This window comes from Fukomys damarensis, unplaced genomic scaffold, assembly GCF_012274545.1.
Source record: "Fukomys damarensis isolate Sample0158 unplaced genomic scaffold, DMR_v1.0_HiC HiC_scaffold_33, whole genome shotgun sequence".
Taxonomy (NCBI): Eukaryota; Metazoa; Chordata; class Mammalia; order Rodentia; family Bathyergidae; genus Fukomys; species Fukomys damarensis.
Window position 1 is genome coordinate 28,169,904 of NW_022900945.1, and position 26,192 is coordinate 28,196,095.

Genomic DNA, 26,192 nt, shown 5'->3' on the forward strand with positions numbered 1-26,192 from the left:
CCCCTCCTTCCTTCCTTCCTTCCTTCTTTCCTTCCTTTCTTCCTTCCTCTCTCTCTCTCTCTCTTTCTTTCTTATACAATTGCTCTATTTCCACATTTTACAGTCCCCAATATTGTATCTGATAGGAATCTTCATCTCTAAAAATACAAAAATATCTCAAGAACGCATGTTACAAGATAGTACATATAAGCAATAGTTTGGCAGAATTTTATCAACTAGTTCATACCCGCCAAAAATGAATTTTAAAATTCAAAAATAACTATTAGCTTTAACATGTTACATTTTAAGATTTAAAATATCATGCTGTAGTTAAATATTTCATCAACAGCACTGAATACAAATAACATATTACACAAAATATATTTAAGAAAATATTTTGGTCTTTGATCTGAACAATAAGTAAAAACACAGGCACTTCACTGCAACAGGGAAGTGATCACTACTCAGAATAATAATTTTGTATAAGCAACGTGTGAAAATATGGCAAGATTAGAATCCTGGAGTCTTAAATTGACAAACCACTTAAAAGGTCTGTAACTGCCATCCTTGCACTTCAAGCTCTAAAGTCCTAATCCACATCGAAAATGTATACTCATATGAATGGTTGTCAGGGGAGATTCAATCGTCAGTTGGCCATTATGGAATCACACTTCTTATTTTCAAAATAGTAAAATTATGTAACTATTGTGACATCACCCATAAGAAAAATTAAACTTCTTTTCATGATCATAAACCACAACAAGATAAACTGGAAATGTCATAAAATGATCCTTATTTTATAAAATTAACTGATTATATTAACATAAGAAAATACTGATGGAGTGGCAGGAAACTTTGATACAGCCCATTTTTTAAACAATTTTAAAAATTCATACACATCTCAGCTGTGTGTGTGGTGGTACACACCTGTAATCCCAGCATTCAGTAGGATGAGGCAGAAGGATTGCCATGAATTCAAGGCCATCCTCAACTACATAGCAAGTTCAAGGCCAAACTGGACTACATAGTGAGAACTTGTCTCAAAAACCAAAACCAAAACAAAGAAACAAAAACAAAATTCACCCACATCTCATGAAAATACATAATTCATAATTTCATTTCACAAAAACCATGAGGCATGAACAACAAAATCTTGGTAGCCAATAAGTTCATAAATACCTGAATACGGATAAATCAGTCATTATAAAGGAAGTAAGAATATTCTCATATAGAGGGGCAAAACAAAAATAACTTACAGTAGTCAAATTCTAGAAACGTGATTCAGATGAAAGGGGACAAATTAGAAAATAATGACCATCAGTGAATAAAAAGGATTAGAACCAATCACCCTGCCATATCCTCCATAAAAAATTATCATCTGCTTTCCCTCTTCACAAAAGTACCAAATTAAAGGGTTTGGAGGCCCTCAAATGGATACTACATATAAAGGCAATTCTGATGGTTTAACAAACAAATTACCTAATGTGAAAATACAATATGGGAACTAGTCCAGATATACCTTTCTATGCAAAATTTAGCTTGTATAGTTTAGCATTTTGAATGAGCACTTTGCAACCTCGACCAAATATCAATCATCTCCTGAGGTTTTCAACTAGGTATTAACGTCATCTTACATAGGAACAAATGTTATTTCTATTTTTCTCCTCAATATCAAATGCCCAAGGCCGAGTTTCTGAAGGCACATTTCAGTATAAATATTATCAATGGGGTAGAGATGGACCCTGTTAGTGATGTTGTACAGCCTCAGGGCCAAGGGGCCACGGTAGAGGAATCCACCTCCCCCGAATAAGGTGGGTAAACCCCTGAGTAAACAACTTCCGGGATGTAGCACTTCAGTTTCTTATCTCAATGGGACCCAGCATTATGGATCACAGTCACCTATCAACAATTCTTCAGCTTGGCTTTTGGATAAGCTATTCAAGTAATTCAGGATGTGATGGGTGTTCACAAAAACATCATCATCGCCCTTGAAAACAAGCTCGGTGTCTGGGCAGGAAGTACTCACCCACCTGAGAAACAGCACTTCCTTTAGAGACAAGTTGAAGATAGTGTCTCTGTAGCTCCACATAAGAATGTCTTGGTGCTTCTCACTCAAATTTCGGCATATCTGAAAAGTCTGAATGGGTGTCCTTCGGGGGAGCCTGGCTCAGGAAGGAGACTCGCACCACTGTCTGGTTCCCCACATTGGTTTCTCTGCCCAGGTTTCCCGAATTGCTTGTCTTCTGGTGAAATGTGGAGTGAGGGACTTAATTGCCAGCAATAAGAAGGGTTTCTTTGTACATTTATTTGGTGATCTATAATCAGTGAATAATTTCAACATCTCAAATATAGGAGAAAGTCTTAAATCTGTCTGGCAAATTGCTACAATCTGCTATAACTGACGTGACCCTCAGGTCAGGTTCACAGTAATTCAGACTGCTTCTATTTGAAGACCCATATTCACCCCTGCCTGGTTGGCCAGCATGCTCAAAATGGGATTGTACCACTTGTTCAGCTTTTCTTGTTCTTTGTTTCATTTTGTCTGGGGAGGACTAGATATCTTTTCTTTGGGTATTATTACTTCCCCTTTTCCATTTTTTTCTTGGCTTGTGGAGATTTCCATAATCAAATAAAGAAGTTTGCCATCATCAGGATACCCAACAACTTTATTCTTCGACGTCCAACACTCTTTTCTCATATCTTGTCCGGGAGCAGCTCCAGCTCTGCAGGGCGGGGACTGGACATCTCGGCTGCATCTATGCGCGGCTCAGCCCAGTGACCAGCGCCGCTCATGCAGGATGGCTGGGGGTGGTGGGTGGGGTGGCCGGCTAGGTGGCAGGGCCTTCCGCACTTGCCAACTGCGCCTCACTCCGTTTCTAACCTACTGAACTGAGAGATAATGTGTTGTCATAAGCTACTAAGTTGGTGGCAAATTTGTCACACAGCAATAAAATTAATACTCAAGTCAGTGACTAAAGGCTTAGAGGAAATGAAGTCATTGATAGGACATTATATAGAGCAACCATCTTCACAGTGTGGTTCCAAAGCCCCTGGCCAGCCCTTGAGGCATTTCTAGGAGCCTAGGAGGTCAAAAGTATTTTCAGAGAAATATGAACAATTTGCTCCTTCCCTGTTATCTCATAATTGCATAGTGGTTTTCCAGATGTGACACGATATATTCTCACTCTGCTAATGAAATATGTCCCTCTGTATTTTTAGGGTTTTAAAAAAATTATTTAATTTTAGTGTGGTACATACTGACAAATACAATCTACAAACAAAAACTGGTTGAGATTTTCAATAATTTCTAAATGTAACAAGGTCCTGATATAAAAAACTTTAGGAGCACTAGTCAAGATGAAATATAACCAAAGCAGGCCTGGACAAAATCTGAAGCTATAGGACTTATATAATTAATTAATGCTTATAGAGTATTTTGTCTTTAACTATGGTATAAGTATTGGCAAGTGTGGAACAAACTAGCTACCGTCTCTGCGATAAGACAACTACAAATAGCAAAATCATCTATCTCTTCCTTCCACAGCTGTTTTTAAGTACATGGCCCACAGTGTGAAGGTACACTCTGCGGTAAGCTGTGAAATGGGCAGAAATGTCACAGAAGAAGACTCTGTGGGGAAGTGAAATCTATGTTGAAGAGTTAAGTAGATGAAAAACAAATCTTTAAGCCATTATCCTTTAAGGTCTCAGCTAAAATATTCTCCTTTTAGGGGTCTTTTCTGATACCTTGCCCAGTGTAGCAGCATACCTTACAGTCTATCATAGTACCCTTGTAGGGTACCCTTGCTAGTACTTTTAAAAACAATATAGCTCTTAAGGTGAGTCTGGCTAGAACTAAATCCCAGTTTTGCTATTTTCTAATCTTTAATAAGTTACTCTCTCTATGCCTGAGTTCCTTATTTCTAATTAAACAAGGAACTTATGTTTAGCTAAGTTGTGACCATGGGACAGAAAAGGAAAGTGTGGTAGAAACTAGGTAAATGTCAGGGGCAGAATTAGCATGTGAGTTCAGACAAGAGAGAGGAAAAGTAAAGGTAATACTAAAGATAGAAGAGGAAGAAAAAGCAAAAGAAAGTTCTAGTGAGATATATACTTTTATATAAATATATATTCTTATATAATCAATCAATCAATCTATTGAGAGACTGCCAAAAATGTATACATACTTCTGCAGTCCACCCTACTAATAAATGTCTGGAAGCCAATGGCCACCATTTTGAGCATCTCTTGTAATTGCAGAGGCCAAAGGTAACTTGTTTAATCTTTTGATGTCTCAATAAAGAAGGAAAAAGAGAAAAAACAAAATGATTCAAAATTTGTTGCTTGAGGGATGGATGTGACAGGTTAGCAGGCTAGCAACAGTTAGTTATTTCAAAGGTGGCACTATGTCAAATTCATGTGAAAATGAGTTGGCAATGAGAATACGATTGTAGATAATTTATATTTAGAGTGCTAGAGTGATGGCCCTTAAACAGAAGTTCAGAGGAGATAAGATCTGGGTATATGCTCACTGTGTCAGAACTAAAACCATGGGGAGAAATCCCACATATTGGAACACTGAAGATAGTTTTTTAAACACTTGAAACAATGTTCTTATTAGTGACAAAAGATCTCAAAAACCTTTTAGGGAATAGGGCTTTTCAGAAAACTTAAAGCACTGATTTACCTAAGGAACTACAGGGTAAGGATACATGTTTCCCATACCATAAAACTTTGGAAGGTAAAATAACAATTGCTTTTATAAAGGTAAGCTTGGGCCCTCTCTCTCCTTTACAGCAAGAACCTCTTGCTGCTCACTTTAAAACTGTACAACGCTCCTCTTGCTGATGTGGTTTCACAGCACTCTCTCTCTGTTCCAGGCTAAGGCTTCCTGTCATGACTTCTGGGCATCCTATTTGAAACAGCAGGACCTTCTGACCTGGAAAGTTGCGGAGACCTTTTGGACAGCTGAACTGTAGATAAAAATCTTCCAGGGAAGTAGGTGTGGGCAGGATGTGTGTTTCCCTGCCTCTCATCTGAAGGCTGATTCAGTTAATATTTCATAAGTGATTTCTTACAGTAAAAGTTGCATTCCAGAGTGTTTTAAAAGAAATTCAAAAAGAAAAGCTAGCTACTGATTTGCAGTTCAAGTTGAGACTAGAGCACTCTCTTTATGAATGGCATAGACATGCATAGTAGGGAAACTTCCCTACTGTAATCTCAAACCAGCCCCTCGGCTGTAGGACCTTGAGGGCTCAAATTAGCCAATAACACACAGCAGAGAAGCACTTGTTTACTAAATAACCTAGAACTGAGCAGGAAGATGAGATAACATGTGTCTCATCCTGGCTCTGAATGTCTGTACAGCAGCCCAAACCTGGCAAAAATATTTTTAAACTTTTAGTGATATAATACACATAGATTCCTTCCCTGATATTCCAGGCTAGACTCTGTCTAAGATGAGGCTTTGCAAAATATCTGGGGCTTATGTTTCTGGAAAAAATTATGGCAACTTTTACATAACTCTCTCTGGTCTGAGCCCTGTACCCTGTGGCTTGACAGGAGCCTCTTCATCAGGCTTAGCTGTAGGGTGGGGAAGCTGCCCCACAGCACTGATCATATTAACTGAACCAAAACGTAGTTCACCTTCCCTCTCCAACCAACCACTCAGGGCCACTAAGGAACAACGCATAGGGCTGAGAAAAATTCACACGTGAATCACATGCTGCTGTTACTTAAAAAAAATCACTTTCCCTCTAAAAAAACAAATGTTTATTATGTCTCAGTCCCTCATTGATAACCTACTACCTGGTACTCCAGGTGTAGAGCTTAGAAAACACAAAAACAGTAACTGAGATTTGAGGATTTAAAAATCAAAGGACAGTGAACCACCACTTGGCTGTTCTGTGGCTACTGAGTCCAGAGAGCAAGTTGCCCTTACCATTCTTAGAAGTCTTCCCCACTTGGTTTTCTCCAGCCAAAAACCTAAGAAAATGTCCTGATGACAGATGTGCCTGCATCACTTGACTCAAATATGTTTTTCTCAAAGAACAAGAAAGCCTAGACCAATATCAGCATTTTAATTTTGTATCACCTTGGGTGGTTCCCTTTTAAATAATACTTCAATTTCACCATTTCTTTACTAGATTTGCACTTTTAACCACATTATTTAAGAGTAAAAACATATAGGTAAGGGCAGAGGGGACAACTCAGTGGAAAGGTGCTTGCCTAGGATGGATGGGGCTCTGATTTCAATCTCTAGCAGGGAGATATATAAATGTGAGATATATGTAGAATCTGAGGTATCTATCTATCTATCTATCTATATCTATCTATCTGAAGTGCAGTTTTCGTTTTTTACTTCTTTGTTAAAAGAGCAGACAAGGGAGGGGACAAGAATTTCTGGTTATTGAGGAGCTTCTGTTGTGACAGCCATAGCACCACAAGGTACATAAAGGCTCAAGTAGGATCAGCTACACACTCTGGCTCCTAAAGTGTGGGTCCTTTGTTTAAAAATTACAGAAAAGGCCGGGAATGTAGCTCAGTGATGGAGCACTTACTTAACATATGCAAGAATCAGGGTTCAATTCCCAGTACTGCAAAGCAACAATAACAAAGAAAACTAAAATAAATAAAAATTATTAAGAAATTCAAGAGAGTGAGAACAGAGCATTAATCCAGGAGGAGGGACCTCCTAACTGTGGAGCCCAGTAGATCACACAGGCCATGTCCTTGTGAAATTCACCCCACTCTCAAGCCCTGGCTTTACCACTTGTAAGACATGTGAACTTGGACAAGTCATCTGTACAGGATAATAATAATAATAGTAATAATAATCCCTACCTCATCAAGTTCTTATTAGGATTAAATAAGACAATATTTGAAAAAGAATACCTGGTATACAGCGTGCATAATATAAATGTTCAGTAAATGTATGTTGTAGCAGTTCTAAGTGTCTTAAAATGCCAGAGACAATCACAGGCAAGACATTGTGAATTTACTAAGATAAATTTTTAATGTTTTAAGAGTTTAGATTCCTGATAAGTTTTTCTCCATGACAGTGGTCACCTTTTATTTTAACAACATTGGATCGAAGCCAGCTACTCATAAAGCAAGACTGAAGAATGAAAAGATACTTGTTATGCTCAAGGTTCTGGAAGCAAGTACAGTGCAAACTGTCATGTAGCCAATTTAATATAACTGTTTCCTTTATGCTGAGATAATTCACTGGGGACATCACTGCTTCCATACAGGAAATAAAGCCTGTTGTATCTGAACAAAAACTAAGAAATACCTTTCTTTATTTTCATTTCTTTTTACAATGGAGAATATTGTTTTTTTTTAAAGCTGTAGAACAGGAAATGTTACTAATCACATAAACTCTATATTTAGGTTTAAAAAATACTACTGAAATAGTAAAAAAAAAAGCTTACAGATAGTGAAACATACTTTTATCTAGAAAAGAAATTTGGAGTATAAAGAAATAAACAGTTGATGAGTACTGTGTAGTAATGTTTATTTTATAAGAGAAGATTCAATTTCTTCACTGATTTATTTGCACATTTTTTTGTTTTACTTCTGACCATCAATAATTCTCAGGACTTTCACAAGCCTTTACAGTAAACATATCATAGTAAATATTGTTGACTGCCAAATTCTACACATGTAAATTTTCATTTGTCAAACAATTCGTCCAAGGTACACAGATTTGGGATACTTCTCTTTGAGAGTCGGCCACTGAACAATGAAGTAATCGGAGAGATGAATCAGAATCTTTCCAGAGAGGGATAAAGTTTCTACTCGGCAGATGCTTTCAACGTAGACAATGATCACTTTCTTTATTCCTAGTATTCCAAGGAGAAGGGCAGATACACAGATAGGAACACACGTTCCTGGTCCATTACACAACACCTTAAAAAAAAAGGTGAAGGTCAAATTAATACAAAACAATAATCTAAATGAGGCATTTTGTACTAGGAATAGTCTGATCATACAGGAGATTTCTGAGTCTAATCTGTCCTTGTCAAGAACCAGGATGTAAAAAACAGAGCATGTTTAAACCACTATACTTAGGAATCCTGTGAAGATGTGTTGTCATGGCTCTCCTGCTCACTAGGTCTGACTTGGGTCAAATCACATGATGTCTAACTTCTAGCACAGTGAGTGCCTGGTGCTCATTCAGCACTCATTGGCTGGACAAGTGTTGCTCTTTTCTGACTGCTCAGTAGATCTTGAATGTCACACAGATATATAGAAAATACATGATCAACTAAGGTTCATTTAGTTTTCTTTCCTGTACCAGCTCGTTCTTGATGTAGGAGATGTTTCTAAATGACTATCATGTAGGCTATTTTTGTGGAAAGTAAAATCATTTGGGGGGGGTTCAGTACAACAAATGGGATATTCAAGAGAAGGTTAACATAGAAATGAGATTTCCCTCAAGAGGGCTTAATCTATGCTTGTGATACAAAAGAGTTTTCATTCTGCTAATTTTTATAGAAAGCCACTAGTTAAAACAATTTAATTGGGCTGGGGATTTAGCTCAGTGGTTCTGCCACTTGCCTTGTAAGTGCATGGTCCTGAGTTCGATCCCTGGAACCAAAAAAAAAAAATTTTTTTTTTTTTTTTTTTTAGTTGACTAACCTTACAAGAGAAATAAAACTTAGAGAGCAACTGCAAAGAATTTTTATAAATCTTTGAAGAAAATGAGAGGAAGCATATTTCATAGGATTGTTGATAATGTATTACTATTTTCAGAGGAAAAAGCATTTTATATAGTATCTTATTCATAAGCTCATGTTGGCTGAATTAGTAAAAACTAACAAAGCATTTTATTCCACAAAACACAAACGGGAGGTATGAAGTTGTCTACGTATGCCTATCAGGTATGATTTACAATGTCACATGGCCTTTCTAGCTAATACCCCATACAAGTTAGCTGACATCACAGAATCTTAGAGTGGGAAAGGGCTCTGCCTGACAGCCATCCCGCCTCCATTTGAACACAGTCAAGGGTACAAAGGTTTGCTAAGTCATCTGTTCTAGGCTCCCCTTTCTGGAGGCATGACCACGAGTATCATCATTCACAGAGCTTTGGGAAGAAAGACTAGTCTCTTTTAAGTAGGTTCTACCTTTTGTCTTTCTGAAGCTCTCTACCTACAATTTAAACCTATTTTCTGTCTTTCATGGAGAACTTTGGTTCAGCCATTCTCTTGAATTACCAGCCGCTGAGCTGTTCTCCAGACTGGCCTCTTTAAATCTCCATTAAATTGTCCCTATAACTCTTCTTAGTAGACAACCAAGGCAGTGTAAAAGAAACAACATGGAACCGAGAGTCAGGAGAGCAGAATTAAATAGGCTGCAAACTAGCTCTGTGACTTTGGGCATCAGCAGTAATAACAATCACCACCTGCGTTTCCCATTACTAGTTATTTACAACTCACTATGGCCAGGTACTATACTAATATTTTACATGCATTATATTTTAATTAATCTTCACATCCATCATGAGGCAACTTTCATTATCTCATCTCTCAGATAAGAAAACTGAGGCAGAGACATTGAGCAAGTTGTTTGACCACATGTTTAGGAGGTAAAGAAGTTATATTGCTCAAGGTTGCTTTCTTTCCTAAGTGACTTAGTTATCCTAGCTAAAGTATGGGGCCAGCTGGGGATTTAGGTCAGTAGTGGTGCTGCCTGTCTTGCAAGTGCAAGGTCCTGAATTTGATCCCCAGTGCCAAAAATAAATAAATAAATTAATTAATTAAAAAATACAGAGAGACTGGATTAATTGACTTCTGTCCACTTCACAAGTCTATGTTTCATGATTCTGATTTGCCTCTAGCTTTATCTTATGCCTAGATTGTAAACTTACTCTGAATCCTTCCAGGGCTTATAATTCTAAAAATCCTTTTAATGCAAGGCATTACTGAAATTTTGGATTGGATAATGTTTTTTGGTGTTGTTGTGGTAGCTGTCTTATGAATCATATGATGTTTAGTATCCTTGGCCTCTGTCCACAAAATTCTAGTAGTTAAAATAATCAAGAATGACTCTAAGCATTGCCAGACTTCACAACTGTGATATTAATGTACTTTCTAATCCTTGGATTATTTGTTCTCAAATGCCCCACCCCCCCGTCAGTGCCGGCGAATGAACCCAAGGCCCTCTGCATGCTAGGCAAGTGCTCTACCACTCAGCAACATCACCAGCCCTTAATCTTCTTTTCAGGGGTACAGAACAAAAACTGCAGCAAAAAAGAATGTAAGGTCTATTGTCAGATCTTGAATGTCAAGCTATTCTCACATTTCCAAAAAAATGTACATTTCCATATGCATTCATTTTGATGTCTGGCTGACACTTTAGATGCAAATTATGTATATATTGATAGAGATATCTGTATATCATTGGGTAATGGCGAGAGATTAATTAACAACTGACCACTGATAAGAAGACAAGATTATTCAGGCAAAAATAGAAATTAGAAGTATTTTGTTTATTATCTCCATATTTTGAGATATCTTATTACAAAAGTCCCAGGTACAATAAAATCATATATCAAGAACTGGAGTGGCTGCGGTGGCACACACCTGTAGTCCTGGCACTCAGGAGGATGAGGCACGAGGATACTATAAGTTCAATGATAGCCTGGGCTACACAGTGAGTTCAAGACCAGCCTGAACTACATAGGGAGATCTTGTTCCTCCTCCACCAAAAAAAAAAAAAAAAAATTAGAAAAAAGGGTGGGAAGTGTAGCTCAGGGACAGATCTTCAACAATGCCAAAAAATTTTTTTTAAAAAAACAAAAGAAAAGCCAACTAATCTCACGGAAAATAACATTTAATTAAGCGCAGGTTTTAACTTTGAATTGCAATAGCCTAGACAATTATTTGTAAAAATGTGGATTACAGAGTTTTCATTATTTGAAGAAGCATACCAGAGAGACTATTCCAAACATTTAATAACAATGAATCACTGAAACAGCCTGGGTAAGGTCATGTTAAACAATATGGAGCTTTTTTTTTAGTTTTATAAAAAACACAGACATATTCTTCATATTTCCACTTCTGAAACTACAAATTCTCAATGAGAATGCAGGACTATCTCCCTGGCCATCCTCTGCCTCAATACTCTGTAAGCTCCTTTTGGTGAGATCCATTTCTAGGACTATCTATACTCTGCACCTGGAATAAAGTAGAAGAACAGAAGGACAGAAAGTAAGGAGCAAGTGAGCGAGAGAAGCGTGAATCCTTGACAGACTTGGCCATTGTACTCTACCATCTACACTCCTCACAGACACTCACATGGCTGGGTGCCATACAGCTGTAATTACAGCTGCTTCTTTGACCTCCTTTTAGCCACTTCACATCTGTTCACCTTTTTCTCAAGGGAAGCACTATATTCCTTGTGCTCAATTTAAGTGTTTGATGAGAGCTGACTCCACGTCTGCTTTTAGGAGAGGACATATGACTCCAGCCTGACCAATCACAGCATCAAATTTCTCTGGGGAGTCACTCACTCAGGGAAGAGCATATAACCCAGTCAGAAACCACAGGACTTTGTGGAACATTTGTTGGGGCTGCTGAGAGAGCAGTGACTTTTCTACTGCTCTCTAGAACGCAGGAGGATGTGGACCTGGCATAGTTAACATCTCATTTAATTGCAGCTTCTTTTTAACCATTTCACATCTGTTCATCTTTTTCTTGGAGAACCACTTGCTAGACAGCTAGAGAATGAAGCTATCAAAAAGTACAGCAGAGCTGAGAGACAAAGACAGGCCAAATCTTGAAGGCAGCATTTAGGATCCATGAATCCAGCTATGCCTGAAGGAAACCAGATCTCTCGCTAGACTTGCCAGGTATGTGATGGAATACATTCCATTTTTGCTTAAGCCAGTTTGAACCAGGAGTTTTGTCCTTGGGAATAAAAAGCATACTAAGTGATACAGTCTTTTATTGTGTTTAACTCTCTGACTGGTCTTTGATTATCTACAGCACCAACCAGTGTGTTTTCAATATGTTCCTGCTAGATGAATCTTCCAATCAATAGATAAACTTCTCTAAGAGCAGGAAGTTCAAGAGACATACTAAAGATAATGTGAATTACAGATCTAAAAAATGAAAAAGGTCAGGGCTATATAAATTCAGGAGGGCAGATGAGTTAGATCAAGAATCAAGAACAGTTATACTAGGATTGTTGTTCTGTAGATTTGGGTTACAACAGGTCAATTCCTATGGCTGAAGCATAATATCTGCATATATAAAAAGACATATTTAATTTGAATAGTCTGAATTCAACTTCTAACCCAGTAGGAATTGCGCACACAGAGTTTGGGCATGATACTTGGTGTTTTGGGTTGTTTGTTGGTCACAGGTTATGTAGTTGAGGGTGCCCCAAGGGTGCTCATGAAGGTGAGACTGAAGGCATGGAGAATCCAGTGAGGCTTCAATATTAGGAGACTGGACAGAGAAGCAGAGCCCAACTCTGTGGCACTGGCCTGAAAACCAGATATCTTACAGCTCCTAGCTGGGGGATTTAGAGGCCAGGAAGAGTTATGACCTATGAGAGAGAGCTTCAAGGAAGGTTTTATTGATATTCTAGAGCCACAAAGAAGCCAGAGAACTAAAGCTCATGCTTAAAACTGAGCTGGCATAGGCAGGTAGCCCATATGGAGGTCACAGGTCCTGTTAAATCCAATTCTTCAGTTTATAGGTTATTGATACTCTCACATGGAAAGGTAAATGGTGGAGATGAGGAATTGTGTAAATATGGCGTGGAGGAATACTCAGGAGTATAGATGAAGAAAAGCTTGGTTGTAGTGTTTAACAGGAAGCAAGGTGAGGTAAAATATTTAAAGAATGGTTTGAGAAATAAGAGGAAAACCACAAAGTCACTTGCCTGTCCTCAAAAGTGTGTCAAAGATGAAATGATTAATGATTTTTTTTTTCCAGCCAGAAAAGCAATAAAGAAGAAATCTTTACATTTGGCCAAAGGAGAGTAATGGAAACCTCAAGGAGTCATTGGGTTAAAATAGGAAGAATAAACAGCAAATAAACATATGAAAAAATGTTCAACATCACTGGTCATCCAAGAGATGCAAATTAAAATAATGCTGAGCTTCCATCTCATTTCAGAAAAAATGGTTAATATCAAGAAATCAACCACAAATGCTGGCAGGGATGTGGGGAAAAAAGGAAACCTTTTTCACTGTTGATGGGAGTGAAGACTGGTGCAACCACTGTGGAAATCAGTGTGGAAATTGCTCAAACAACTAAGATTACAGGTCCCATTTGGCCCAGTTATTCTTCTTCTTGGTATCTCCTCCAGGAATTAAAAGTATCATACCACAGTGCTATATGTGCACTCATATTTATAGTGACACAGTTTGCAATAGCCAAGTCTTGGAAACAACCCAAATGCCTATCAACCAATGAATAGTTAAAGAAGATGTGGTTTTTCTATACAATGGAGTACTACTCAGCCATAAAGAAGGAGAAACTTGACACCTTTATAGTTAAATGGAGGATCTTTGAAGCTATATTCTTCTCTTCCTCCTCCTCTTCCTCCCACTCCTCCTCCTCCTTTTTGGGGAGTGGTACCAGGGATTGAACTGAGGACATTGCCCTTGTGAGGCAGGCATGGTGCCACTGAGCTAAATCCCTGGCCTGCTAAAGCTATATTCTTAAGTGGAATAAATCAGATGCACATATGTAAGTATCACATTGTTTCTTTAGTGTAAGAAACTGAAAATGTAAATAGGGAACAAAATGTATAATAGACAACATGAAACAAGAAAAAAAATCACTCAATAGAAAGGGAACTCGAGGGGAGAAGGGGGAAAGGAAAGAAAATGAGAAAAGAAGAATATGAAACAGTGCTAGAGTAAATAAGGAAGGAGAAGGGGGTTAAGTGGAGCAGAGGGGAATGGGAAAAATAGGAATCAAGATGCATCATGTAAAAGTACAAATTCCTTATGATGAATGTGATCATTATGTAAATCTAAATTGTACCAAGAAAATTAAAAATGAAAAAAAATACGGGACAGGAGAAGAGGGCACAATGCTGTAGGACAGAGACTCAGATTGTAGATGGATGAGCCCAGCAAGGCATGGACAGTGTTTAGAGAATGGATAAATGATCGTACAGGAACATAAAGATCAGTATGTTCTTAAAGAAGTAGTGGTAAGGGAAGAACTGATCCTATAGAAAAGGGTGAGTTCTTTTAACACTCAGAGAAAACAATTCAGAAAATTTGGTTTATGAGGTTAGGTGAGGAAAAAACTAACTTTCTGATAACGTGATAAAGGGCAAAAATGGTGGCATAGGGTTTCTCTGGTGTGAAAAACTATAATAGTACACAGGATCCTAATGAGATAAATAATAATGTGAAATAGGAAGAAAAGGGCTAAAGGTGTAAAGAAAGTGGGAAGGGTGGGGGAAAGGTAATAAGGGAGAGGAAAAAATATGAGAAAATGAAAAAATGGAAATAAAGTGTTTGTAAATGGGGAGGGTGAAGGGAGGGCAGGGACAAGGGGAAAAAAGGAGAATCAAGACCTGTTAGGTAAAGGTACAGAATCCCAATGATGAATGTAACTGTATTGTATACCTAGATTGTACCAATAAACTCAATAAAAAGAAAAAAAATGGTGGCATAGGAAGTATATCTTCAATGGGCTTTCTTTTAAATACAAATAACTTTTCATCTCTGTGTGGAAACTAAATGTAAGCTCTAAGAATTAACCCTTATCTAGTTTATTAACATGTTGGTTTATTCCCTTGTAATTTATATCTTTATATATAAATTCTAGCATAATTTATATTTGTATATATATATATTAATGTGAGATCTTATTTATAAATACTGTAAAATGGTTCAGTTATATTTTTGTTTGTTTTTAAAATACTTTTAAGGCTGGGAACATGACTCAGTGGTAGAGTGCTTACCCAGCAAAACACAACAAAGAACAAAACCTCTAAAAATCCTTGATTTTTAATGACTACCTATATTTAGTTCTTTATACATATATCATAATTTAACCATTCCCCTATTTATGCAAATGGCTGTTACTAGAAATTGTTGAAAATTTAGGCTGGCTCCTTTTATTCCTTTGCTAGTCTAAATTGTGCTGTTATGAACATCTCTGTATATAAATCTGTGACCCCTAACATTTTTTTTTTTTTTTTGCATTGAACTATGTTCCAGATTTCTTGGTGAGTCAGAGGTAAGCAGAATAGCAACCCCTAACATTTTTTTTTTTTTGGCATTGAACTATGTTCCAGATTTCTTGGTGAGTCAGAGGTAAGCAGAATAGCTTTAAGGAGTTAAGGAAACAGTAAGAAGTTTAATAAGACAATTGTTATGGATAAGAGATGAGCAGTGTTTTATTTATTTTTTTTTTCCTGGAATCTGAATGATTTTCCACTGTGTAAGTTCTAGCAGCCGGCAGACACCACCTCTCACAGCAGAGGTGAGATACTTTTCCTGGCTCTTCTGCAGCTAATGGCTGGGTCAATGACTTGGTCAGGTGTTTCTGTCAAAATTTGAGCAGGAGCTAGTGGTGTAGAGGAGTAGGGCTGGAAAAGAACCTGTTCTGGTAGCAAGGGTGCCACTGGCAGAGTGCAGCATTGAGCACTTGTGGTGCTAGCTGCAGTGGCCACTGCCCAGCAGTAGTGACAGCAGGTGTCCCCTGAACTTAGCTCTGTGGCCCATGGAAATCTGGCCATGGTTCTAACTGCTCAGGTCCCACTTTGTACCTCTGTGTTTTCTAAGCCTAGTTCATTAGCATTCCTGGTAATTCTGAGAGTTTTCTATGGCCTCTTGCTAAATTCTTTTTCTGTTCTGTGCAGCCAGAAGGGAAGATAGTTTGCTATCAAGAACTCTAACAAGTATGAAGGAAATAAAAAATTGTAAGAGCAGAAAATGCAGAGCCCAGAGAAGGGATGGATCACACTGAAATGGTCACAGGATTTCCTCAGGCTGGGCTAAAAGCACTGGCCTGTGACTATGTGGAGAAAATGATACAGTAACAAGAGACTGGATGAGTATCCCAGGGTACCAAAAACAGAAGCAAAAGGCTGCATCCAAAGGCAAGAGCAATGGGAGAAAAGCCTCAGAAAGTGGACAGAGCTGGGAGTGGTGGTGTACGCCTGTAATCCCAGCGCTTGGGAGGCTGAGGCAGGAGGATTGCTGTGAGTTCGACATCAACCTGGGCTACATAGTGAGTTCCAGGGCAGTCTCAACCACATAGTGAGACCCTGTCTCAAAAAAAACAAATACACACACACACACACACACACGCGCACACAAAGAAAGTGGACACAGAAGCATCTGAGAGTAATCAAGGGAGCAAAGAAAATGAAGGTGGCAGGCAAGTGCTCTCTACCACGCAGCAGACCGGAAGGCTGGGGTGAAGCCTGAGGAAAGGCAGTGCTGAGTGCCAGCGATCGGTGAGGTGAGCAGCAGGAAGGAAAGGATGTGTAGCACCCGGGGTGACACACATGCTTGGCTCTCATTAGGGTACACGGCACTTCTTCGTTATGTATATTCAATGATTTGAGTAGTAGCAGTTAAACTGAAACACTTATATGTATCAAGATCAACATGAAATAACCAAACAATTCTAAACACTTACATCACCAACCATAAATGAACCTTACAATTTTATTGTCAATAGTATTTTCAGAGTTGTCATCACTGTGTACTCAGCATTCTGAGGTCTGCTTTTCCACTTACATAACAACTGCTATCCCATGCTTCTGCAGAAGCATTAAACGTGCCACTGCATGAAAGCATCACAGTCTGGCTAACCACCTTCCCCCCAGAATTCATTATTTTAAAAATTTTACCATATTGACTTTTAAAATGGTATGAAGCTGAGGGCAAGAAAGGGAAGTGGTGATTTTAAGTTAAAATCAAGACATTGGCATAGGAAAAGACTATGAACAAACCCTCAGTAGCACGGGAACTAGCAGAAAGAATCAACAACTGGGATCTCATCTTATTAAAAAGCTTCTGCACTGCAAAAGAAACCATCAACAGAACTAAGAGACAACCTACAATGTGGGAAAAAATTTTTACCAGCTGCTCCTCAAAGGACTACTATCTGGAATATATAAAGAACTCAAAACAATCAGCCCCCCCAAATACAAAGATCCGATTCAAAAATGGGCATCTGAAATGAACAGATATTTCTCAGACAGAGAAGTAAAAGCAGCAAGTAAATATATGAAAAATGTTCCACATCACTAGTCATTCGAGAGATGCAGATAAAAACAACACTGAGATTCCACCCCACCCCACAAAGAATGGCTGCTATAAGAAATCACTCAATAACAAATGTTGGCGGGGTTGTGGGGAGAGAGGAACCCTTCTCCATTGTTGGTGGGAGTGCAGACTGGTGCAACCACTATGGAAATCAATATGGAGATATCTCAAAGAACGGGGACTAGAGGTTCCATTTGACCCAGCTATCCCTCTGCTGGGTATCTTTCCAAAAGAATTAAAAGAATCATATCGCAGTGATATATGCACACCTATGTTTATAGCGGCACAGTTTGTAATAGCTAAAACTTGGAAATAGCCAATTTGCCTATCAGTTGGAGACTTGATAAAGAAGATGTGGTTTTTCTATAAAATGGAATATTACTCAGCCATAAATAATGAAAAATTAGATTCATTCATAGGAAAATGGATACATATTGAGGATATACTCCTAAGTGAAATAAATAAGTCACATGTGTAAATCCTGAATAGTTTCTCTGGTTTGAAAAACTATAATAGTACATAAGATCCTAATGAGATAATTGACAATGTGAAATAGGAAGAAAGGGGCTAAAGGTGTAGGGAAAGTGGGAAGGGTAGGGGAAAGGTAATAAGGGAAAAGAAAAAGATATGAGAAAATGAAAAATGGAAATAAAGTGTTTGTAAATGGGGAGGGAAGGAGGGGGTGAAGGGAGGGCAGGGAAAAGGGGAAAAAATGAGAACCAAGACCTGTCATGTACAGGTACAAGATCCCAATAATGAATGTAACTGTACTGTATACCTAAAGTGTACCAATAAACTCAATTTAAAAAAAAGATGTTTTCTGCAAAATACAGTTACACCTGGAAAATATAACATTAAGTGAAATAAATCAGACACAAAAGCTTAAATATCATATGATATCTCATTTGAGTAAGGCAAAGTGTAAATAAAGAGCAAAAAAAAATTAAGCTAATAGTAAAGTATATCACTTAGTTACTTTTCAGTTTCTCTTTACCCAGGCATGGCTTACATCTTTAAAAAATTTAAACCATATCAAAAAGTTTTAATTATTCTTTTTGAATCAGAGTCTTGCTATGCACTTGAGGCAGCCTCAAACTCTTAATCCTTCTGCTTCAGTTTTCTGAGAGCTGAGATTGCAGGTGTATGACAGTTCACCTAGTTGGTTAGTAAGGTATAAATTGTTTTTATTTAGGCTAAGGCATTAATGTTTTAAGGATACCAACTTTATTGCTGGTTCCTCAAAATCAGTTATTTCAATTTTGCTTAGCAAAACAACAACAAAAAACCCACCAAAACAAAGAACAAACAAAAAATTGTTCACAACCTAATCAAATAAATAACTAGGAAGAATGGTAAATGCTGGGGCTTTAGGATCTTGTCCAACTACTAAGCTCCCTAAACTGGTGCTCTATCATTGACTCCTTCTGTTCACACAGAACACTTTTGCTCACTGTATATTTACATAATAAATTAAGAAGCTGAACTAGACACGAAAGGATGAATATGGATACAGCAACATGGATAAAACTGGAGGATGTTAAATTATGAAAAATAAGCCAGGTAGAGAAATACAAATATGTGTTCTCACACAGGTATAGAAGCTAAACACATTGGCCATATAGCAGCAGAGAGTACAACAATGTGTCTTAACAGGGAAATAAAAATCAATAAAATATTAAAATTTTAATTTGCAATGAATGTGTCAAATAAGCACCAACATTAAATGTTTACTTGCTCACAAGATCTAAAAAGTGACAGCAGAAAGAAATTCCTATGTGAACTACAATGAAAATTTGAACAAAACTCTGCCACAGAAATAATCTTTGCTTCAATGATTGCACCCATGGCCTTCTTCACACGTGACAACAGACTGTTCCATACACAAGTCTTGCCAACCCTGACAGCATGTGTGCTTAGCTTTCCTTTCCTGTTTGGCAGGCCATACTTGTCACCTCTCTTGGCTTCCTCTCTTGTCAGGAGCTTCCTATTATATCATACAATGTCCACTTAGCAGGAAATGAAATATCAATAAAATAAAACAAATACATACTGAGTATTTAGAATAAACATCAACATTTTCTCCATCAACTGTTTGCTTACTAGATCTAAACACTAAGAGCAGAAATAAATTCTCATGTGAACTACAATGAAAATATAAATAAAGCTCTACTACAACAATAACCTTTACTTCACTTATCACACCTAAGGGAGACTTCACACACGAGAACAGCATGTTCCACACACGTGTCACTTACACTGACAGCACATGCACTTTGTCTTCCCACCTTCTTTGGTAGACAAACAAGACATACTTAGTCCTCCTGTTTCCTTAGGAGGTTCCTGTGATGTTTCGCCTGTCTGTTTACCGGTCTTCTCCAGAAGTATTTTGAGGCATTCTTTGGGCAGATACGTACTATTCTTCCTCTGTTGTAATTGATCATTTATCAATTCCAATCCCAATCTTCTAAGAAAACTTCTCTGTGATATTTCGTGCCTGTTACTCTCTTTGAACTATGAAACTATTTATGTCTGCAATATTTAGGATCAAGTAAAACACAACCACTGGCCAATGCGTTGTGTTTTGAGTGATACCATAGTTGCTGCATAATTCCTTAACAGTATCTAATCTGCCCTTTGTTTTGTTGCAAAATGTAGCCATTTCTTTTTTTTTAAATTTAATTTATTGGTACATTCTAGGTAGACAGTACAGTTACATTCATTACTGGGATCTTGTACCTTTACATGCCAGGTAAATGTGGCCATTTCTGGCTTCATTTGAGTTGAGGATTTACCATCAATCTTTGTTTGTTTATTTGTTTTGAGACAGCGTCTTATTATGTAGTCCAAGCTAGCCTGGAGCTCACTGTGTAGATTGACCTCACAGTGTAGCTTGAACTGTGTAGTTGACCTTGAACCCACAAGATCTATTCACCTGCCTCAGTCTCCCAAGTGCTTTGATTACAGACATGCACTGCCACATCCAGCCTCACTAATGATCTTATCATCATGATATAATGTGTACAGTATCATACTACTTTGTTTTTCTTTGCCATACAAGAGGCCAAAGTCATATCTTTCTGAAATTCAAAGAGAGTAGTATACATTTATCTATTGTGAACTTGTAATATTTTTCAGGAATCTCAGTTTTGTTCTTGCAAATAGTTTCTCTGCTGGTCAACTCATGTTCTTTTAGTAAATGTAGGTTCAATGGGTAACTAGTGAACCATCTGTGGAATGTGACATTTGAGTTACTTTTTAAAATAGGTGCACTAAGTCTGTTCACAAAGTCATGTGGTTTATTACTGCAAGAAGTTAAGATCTGATTGCTAAGTACACTATTAGTGTATTTCAAAACATCTTGTAGCATATCAACTGTTACAATCTCCAACACTGAATCGCAGTGTTGACATTCCATCCAATAGGTTTCACCCATAGCAAGAACCTTACATTTTCTGTCCTAGTTCTAACATTGGATCGTTCAGGATACATGACCATTTCGTAGCATTTTAACTAGTCAAATAGTTATTTACATTATTCTCTTCTTCCTCATCCGAATTAAGTTCTTCATTCTGTACTTCTCTATCTGTCATATCTATCATATACTACTAACTTCTTTGGCTTACATGACCCAAGTCATCATCAGTAACTAAGTCACCTGATGACTGACTCACTGTCAACCTTCTGCCAAAGTTGTAAAAGCAGATTTTTGTGTGACATTGTACTGAACTGGGCTAGTTCTGCATGAGAAATCAAAAGAAAACACTTAACCAAAAAATTATAAACACACAAAAAATGTAACCCATCACATAACATGGGTAAAACTTACCCATTTACTGGGCATCTACTACTTGCTAGGCAGAGTCTAAAGTACACCATTTTCCTTAATTATAACAGCTCCTGGCAATATCCTTGGGATATGGTCTAAGATCCCTAATGGATATGTGAAACTAGGATAACCCTGATCTATACATACTATTTTTATACACACACACACACACACACACACACACACACAGAGATTATTACAAAGTTTAATTTAATTTATAAATTACACACAGTATGAGTTTGCTAACAATAACAATAAAATAGAACAATTACAACAATAAATTGAAGATCTTAGCAACCTTTGCATGTAATTTTTTTCTTTACATATTGCCAACTTACACCTTTTCACTTAAAGAAAGCACTTTATGCCTTCACTTTGGCAAATCCAAATTGCTAGCATCATTACTCTTGAATGTTGGGATCATTATTAAGTAAAATAAGGGTAGCCAGTTGTGGTAGCACACACCTGTGATCCCAGTAATCCAGAGTCTGAGACAAGAGGATTGTCATGAATTCAAGCCCAGCCTGAATTACAGAACACAACCCGGTCTCAAAAAAGGCAAAAACAAAAACAAAAACAACAATCACAAGTAAAATAAGGGTTACTTGAACATAAGCACTGTGATATCAGTGATACAAAGGAGTGTGTCACGTCCTGAGTGGGACAGAAGGGTACAGTGCAAGACTTGACATCATGGTACTCAGAACAGTGTGCAGTTTAAATTGTACTAATTAATTCTTTCTAGAATTTTCAATTTAGTACCATCAGGCTGAAGTTTATGATTAGTAATGCAGTAAGTATATCTCATATAACTTTATAATAGCCCTGTGAGGAAATGGGTATTGCTGTACTCATTTTTTAGGCAAAGAGACTAAGACATAGAGGAATTACATAACTCATATAAGTCAGTAGCTTAGCTGAGTCCCAAACTCAAGCTTTTTGAAGGCTAGCTCAGGGTTCTCCTCTCAGCCACACTGGCCCATTGTGGGCCTGCCACCCAGGTCCAGAGTAGTTGGATGTAGGTTTAAGGCAAGGGGCCTCCAAGCATTTAACTGAGGACTACATTCTGGTAATTGTTATTAAAATTTTATAGCTTTAACAAAGAAATCAGTGGCAAACTCTAATATACTGTTGGATTAAAACGGATTAGGAAACCTTTTCTAAAGAGAAAATGTTGACATATCCAGGCATGGTGGAGCACACTTGTAATCCCAGCACTTGGAAGGCTGAGACTAGGGATTCCCCACAGTTCAAGGCCTACTGAGGCTATACAGCAAAACCTTATCTCCAAAAAGCAAAACAAGACAAATGGTTAACGTTTTTAAAAGAAAAGGAAGCATCCTTTCTAAATGGGAAGCACTGGCTTGAATTCAAAATAATTATATAACTCCTTACTCCTTCTTGTCAAGGCACTCAGTAGGAAAGTGATATTTTCCTTACGACCCTCAATTTTTCTTTATGCACCTATGTGTTATTTCTTTCTTGCTGAACTGGAAACATCTGCTGTCCTCTTTAGACATTTTATGTTCAGATTATTTTTGTAATATTAAAAAACAGCTTAAGAATTTTTACAGGGGATTAACTGATTCCTAAATTCTGGATCAAAAGGATATATAAAAAACTTGTTCTGAGGTTCTCATGGGAAGGGGAAGAGGGACGAGGGAGGGGGGAGACAGCTACATACACACACTGGCAGACAATGAAACAGGAAAGAATTTGACAAATTGGGATGTGTTAAAGAGATGTACTCTTAGTGACATTAAAGAACATGGGACATTGGAGTCGAGATTGGATTCCACACCTTAGTAAGTTGCTGAAGTTCTCTGATGAACAATGTGCTTTGCTCTTTGTTCATTCAGGCTTTTCAAGGTTGTTTTCCTTTAATTATTCACCATATATTTCCAAAATTCTAGCAATAATGTACTGACATCATCAATAACTCAACAGAAACAGAATAACACTGTCAAAAGCATGAGTTTCTTTGAGGTTCTTACTGTGTTTAAGCATTAGGTATTGCTTGCCTGTACTAATGACCCTCCTACTGTAGACTCAAAAGACAGGAACACTGGTAGTAGGATCTGAGGGAAGCAGTTATTCCAGTTCTGCTTAGAAATGACACCGCTGAAACCACCAAGCAAAGAAGTGACTGCGAGTATTTCTCAGGGCTCCACATCACATTCACCCAGAACACTTATCAAAAGCATGGTTTTTTAAAATCAGAATCCCTGGGCCCAAGGCCCAGGAAAATGCATCTTGAACAAGTTCCCATGTGATTCTGATATACAGTAGCACTTGGAAGCCTGTTTTCTACCACAGGAAGTGGGCTGGCAATCTTCAGGCCTGGCCCTCCTGTCTACATTTATTCTGCAGAGTGGATCTATGTGTGTTCAGCAAGCAGCAAGAGGAGGTGTGGGTACTGGTGAGCCATGAAATGTCATCTTCTCTCTTATCCTGCTCAAAACCATTCTGGGGCAAGCAGCCCTGCTGAACTCTGATGAAAGAGCTTTACAACTCATTAAGCCTAGGAGTCTCCAAAAGCAAGAGGTCTCCCAGAAAAAGAACACCTTTTCCTCTCTTGGTCAGAGTTACAGTTCATTTTCTCTCTCTCTCTCTCTCTCTCTCTCTCTCTCTCTCTCTCTCTCTCTCTCTCTCTCATTTATTTTTTGGTACCGGGGATCAAACTCAGGCTCTTGAACTTGCAAGGTAGGCGGCAAAACGACTGAGCCAAAATCCCTGCTCAGCAGTTATCTCTTAGAAAGCAAGTGTCCTAGGAAGCACCCTATTTAAAACACTACAAGCTAGCTCTTTAATTATCTGCTAATGCTTTAAAAGGGAGTAGCTGTTGATATTTAGAGGATATGGACATGATCCAGAGAAGCCACGTCAGGGGTAATGAGACAGGAAGATGTTAGGGAGGTGGATGAGACAGGGCACCATAATTCCTGCCATTCAAAGTTGTCTTAACCACCAAGGTATCCCACCCCAGCCTTACTAAAAGGGTATGTGGGGTATGGTTTGCTGTTCACACTTGATGTTACATCCTGGGACTTTGGGGAGGTGACAGGCAACAATGGGCTAGTGGAATTAAAGACTGCGTGGCACTTACTCTCCCTGGAAACACTCTGTCAGACTCAGGAAGTGTGACTTAATCCTGTTTAACATAATTCAATTTTTACCCTAGACCGGAGTGTCTAAATTCTTTAACATCATTTTACTTTAAATGTTACCCTGAGAAGTCCTCTCGGTAAACAGCCTGATGTTCATTATTTTCCCTGTTTGTTGTATCACACAAAGCAGGTGTTTATTTACCATCCATACCTCTTCTCCCTTAAAAGAGAAGCTGAGAGCCTGCTGCCCCAGCACTGCCCTCCAAAGAGTTAAAGGGAGGAGGGAAAACTAAAGTTCAATCAGAAGAGCCACTGTTGAAATAGCTGCAGCCATACATAGCCCACAAAGATTCACTTCTACCGCTGGGGATTTAGCTCAGTGGTTCCAGTGCCTGCCTTGCAAGCACAAAGACCCAAGTTCAATTCCCAATAAAAGACTCATAAAAAATTCACTTCTCCCTTTAGCTGTCAGTATTTTTTGGCAGAGGCATTGCTAGTCAAAGAAAGCAAGAATAATAGCAGCATATACACATTTGCTACTTATATGACCCAAAGGCTTTGCAGACTTTACCTCTTTTAGTCCTCACTGTGACCCCATAGAAAACACACCATTGGAATCCTCATTTGACAGATAAGGCAATAGAGGCATAGAGTGAAATAACTAACCTAAGGTCCTATCGGTAGGAAGTGAAGGAGCCAGGAGTCAGTCCCACCCAGTTGACTCCACATATTTTCTCTGCTGTCTTTTCCATAGACTATCAACACCTCAAATAGTCCATCTTACCTGCAATTAGGCAGAAATTACTGTTTCAAGAAATAGGGGGCCCTTAATTTGAATGAGAAAACCTAGAAGTTTAATATTCTCACTACAGTGGCTGAAAGTCTCTTAACGAAATTTGGTTTTTGGCCTGATTTGATATTTCCCAGATTACTTGCTTGATTGATAAATGTGTTGCCTCTCCTGTTAAGACTGGTCTGGCAAGTCAGAAATGGTGGTATATGCCCGTAATCCCAGCACTCTGGGAGGCTGAGGGAGGAGGATTGCAAATTTAAACCCTGCCTAGTCACCTCATTAAAAAAGGGCTGGATATTAAGCCCAGCACGAAGGGCCTGGATTTAAAAAGAGGAAGAGTACTGATTTGGCAGAGGCTTCATTCTAGTGCTGTGGACATACTGAGCCCACCAACAAGGCCCTGGTTTCTTTGACTAGCAATGCCTCACAACAAATGCCCAAAAATACTGACAGCTAAAAGGAGAAGTGAATTTTGTATGAGACTTTTATTGGGAATTAAACTTGGGTCTTTGTGCTTGCAAGGCAGGCACTGGAACCACTGAGCTAAATCCCCAGCGGTAGAAGTGAATCTTTGTGGGCTATGTATGGCTGCAGCTATTTCAACAGTGGCTCTTCTGATTGAACTTTAGTTTTCCCTCCTCCCTTTAACTCTTTGGAGGGCAGTGCTGGGGCAGCAGGCTCTCAGCTTCTCTTTTAAGGGAGAAGAGGTATGGATAGTAAATAAACACCTGCTTTGTGTGATACAACAAACAGGGAAAATAATGAACATCAAGCTGTTTACCGAGAGGACTTCTCAGGGTAACATTTAAAGTAAAATGATGTTAAAGAATTTAGACACTCCGGAACCACGCCTGCTCCCGACCCAGCAGCCATCGCTCAAGCGCCGGGAAGGTAGGCCAGCCCCGATCCACCGGGGGAAGGAGAACCACGCCTGCTCCCGACCCAGCAGCCATCGCTCAAGCACCGGGAAGGTAGCCGCGCGGGTGCCCCTGAACCCCCATAAGTCCCCTCCCCTGCACTCTCAGACCTCCTGACTGTGCAAGTCTTTGGGCCCACTCTGCCAAGACAGAGGTGGTCATCAAGGGTATTTTTCTGAGTTCCCAACTTTGAACATCTTTAAAGAAAGGGCATGGGAAACCTGTTATAGAACGGGGAGTTCAACCATTCAGAAGGATGGGGAACTCAATCTGGGCCTTGCAGCCCGAGGTCAGTCAGCGTCACAGGGGG

The 26,192-nt window shown here is 38.6% G+C and overlaps 1 protein-coding gene and 1 pseudogene across 1 annotated transcript in view; both read right to left on the reverse strand.

Moving 5' to 3' along the window:
• Positions 1 to 1,527: 1,527 nt before the first annotated feature.
• Positions 1,528 to 3,760, reverse strand: LOC104873315 (annotated as a pseudogene).
• Positions 3,761 to 6,989: 3,229 nt separating this feature from the next.
• Positions 6,990 to 26,192, reverse strand: part of Alg14 (ALG14 UDP-N-acetylglucosaminyltransferase subunit) — a 134,433-nt gene continuing 115,230 nt past the window's right edge. The window contains exon 4 of the mRNA XM_010639909.3: positions 6,990 to 7,887. Coding sequence (XP_010638211.1) covers positions 7,657 to 7,887 — 231 coding nt within the window. The 3' untranslated portion in view covers positions 6,990 to 7,656. The remainder of the gene's footprint in view (positions 7,888 to 26,192) is intronic.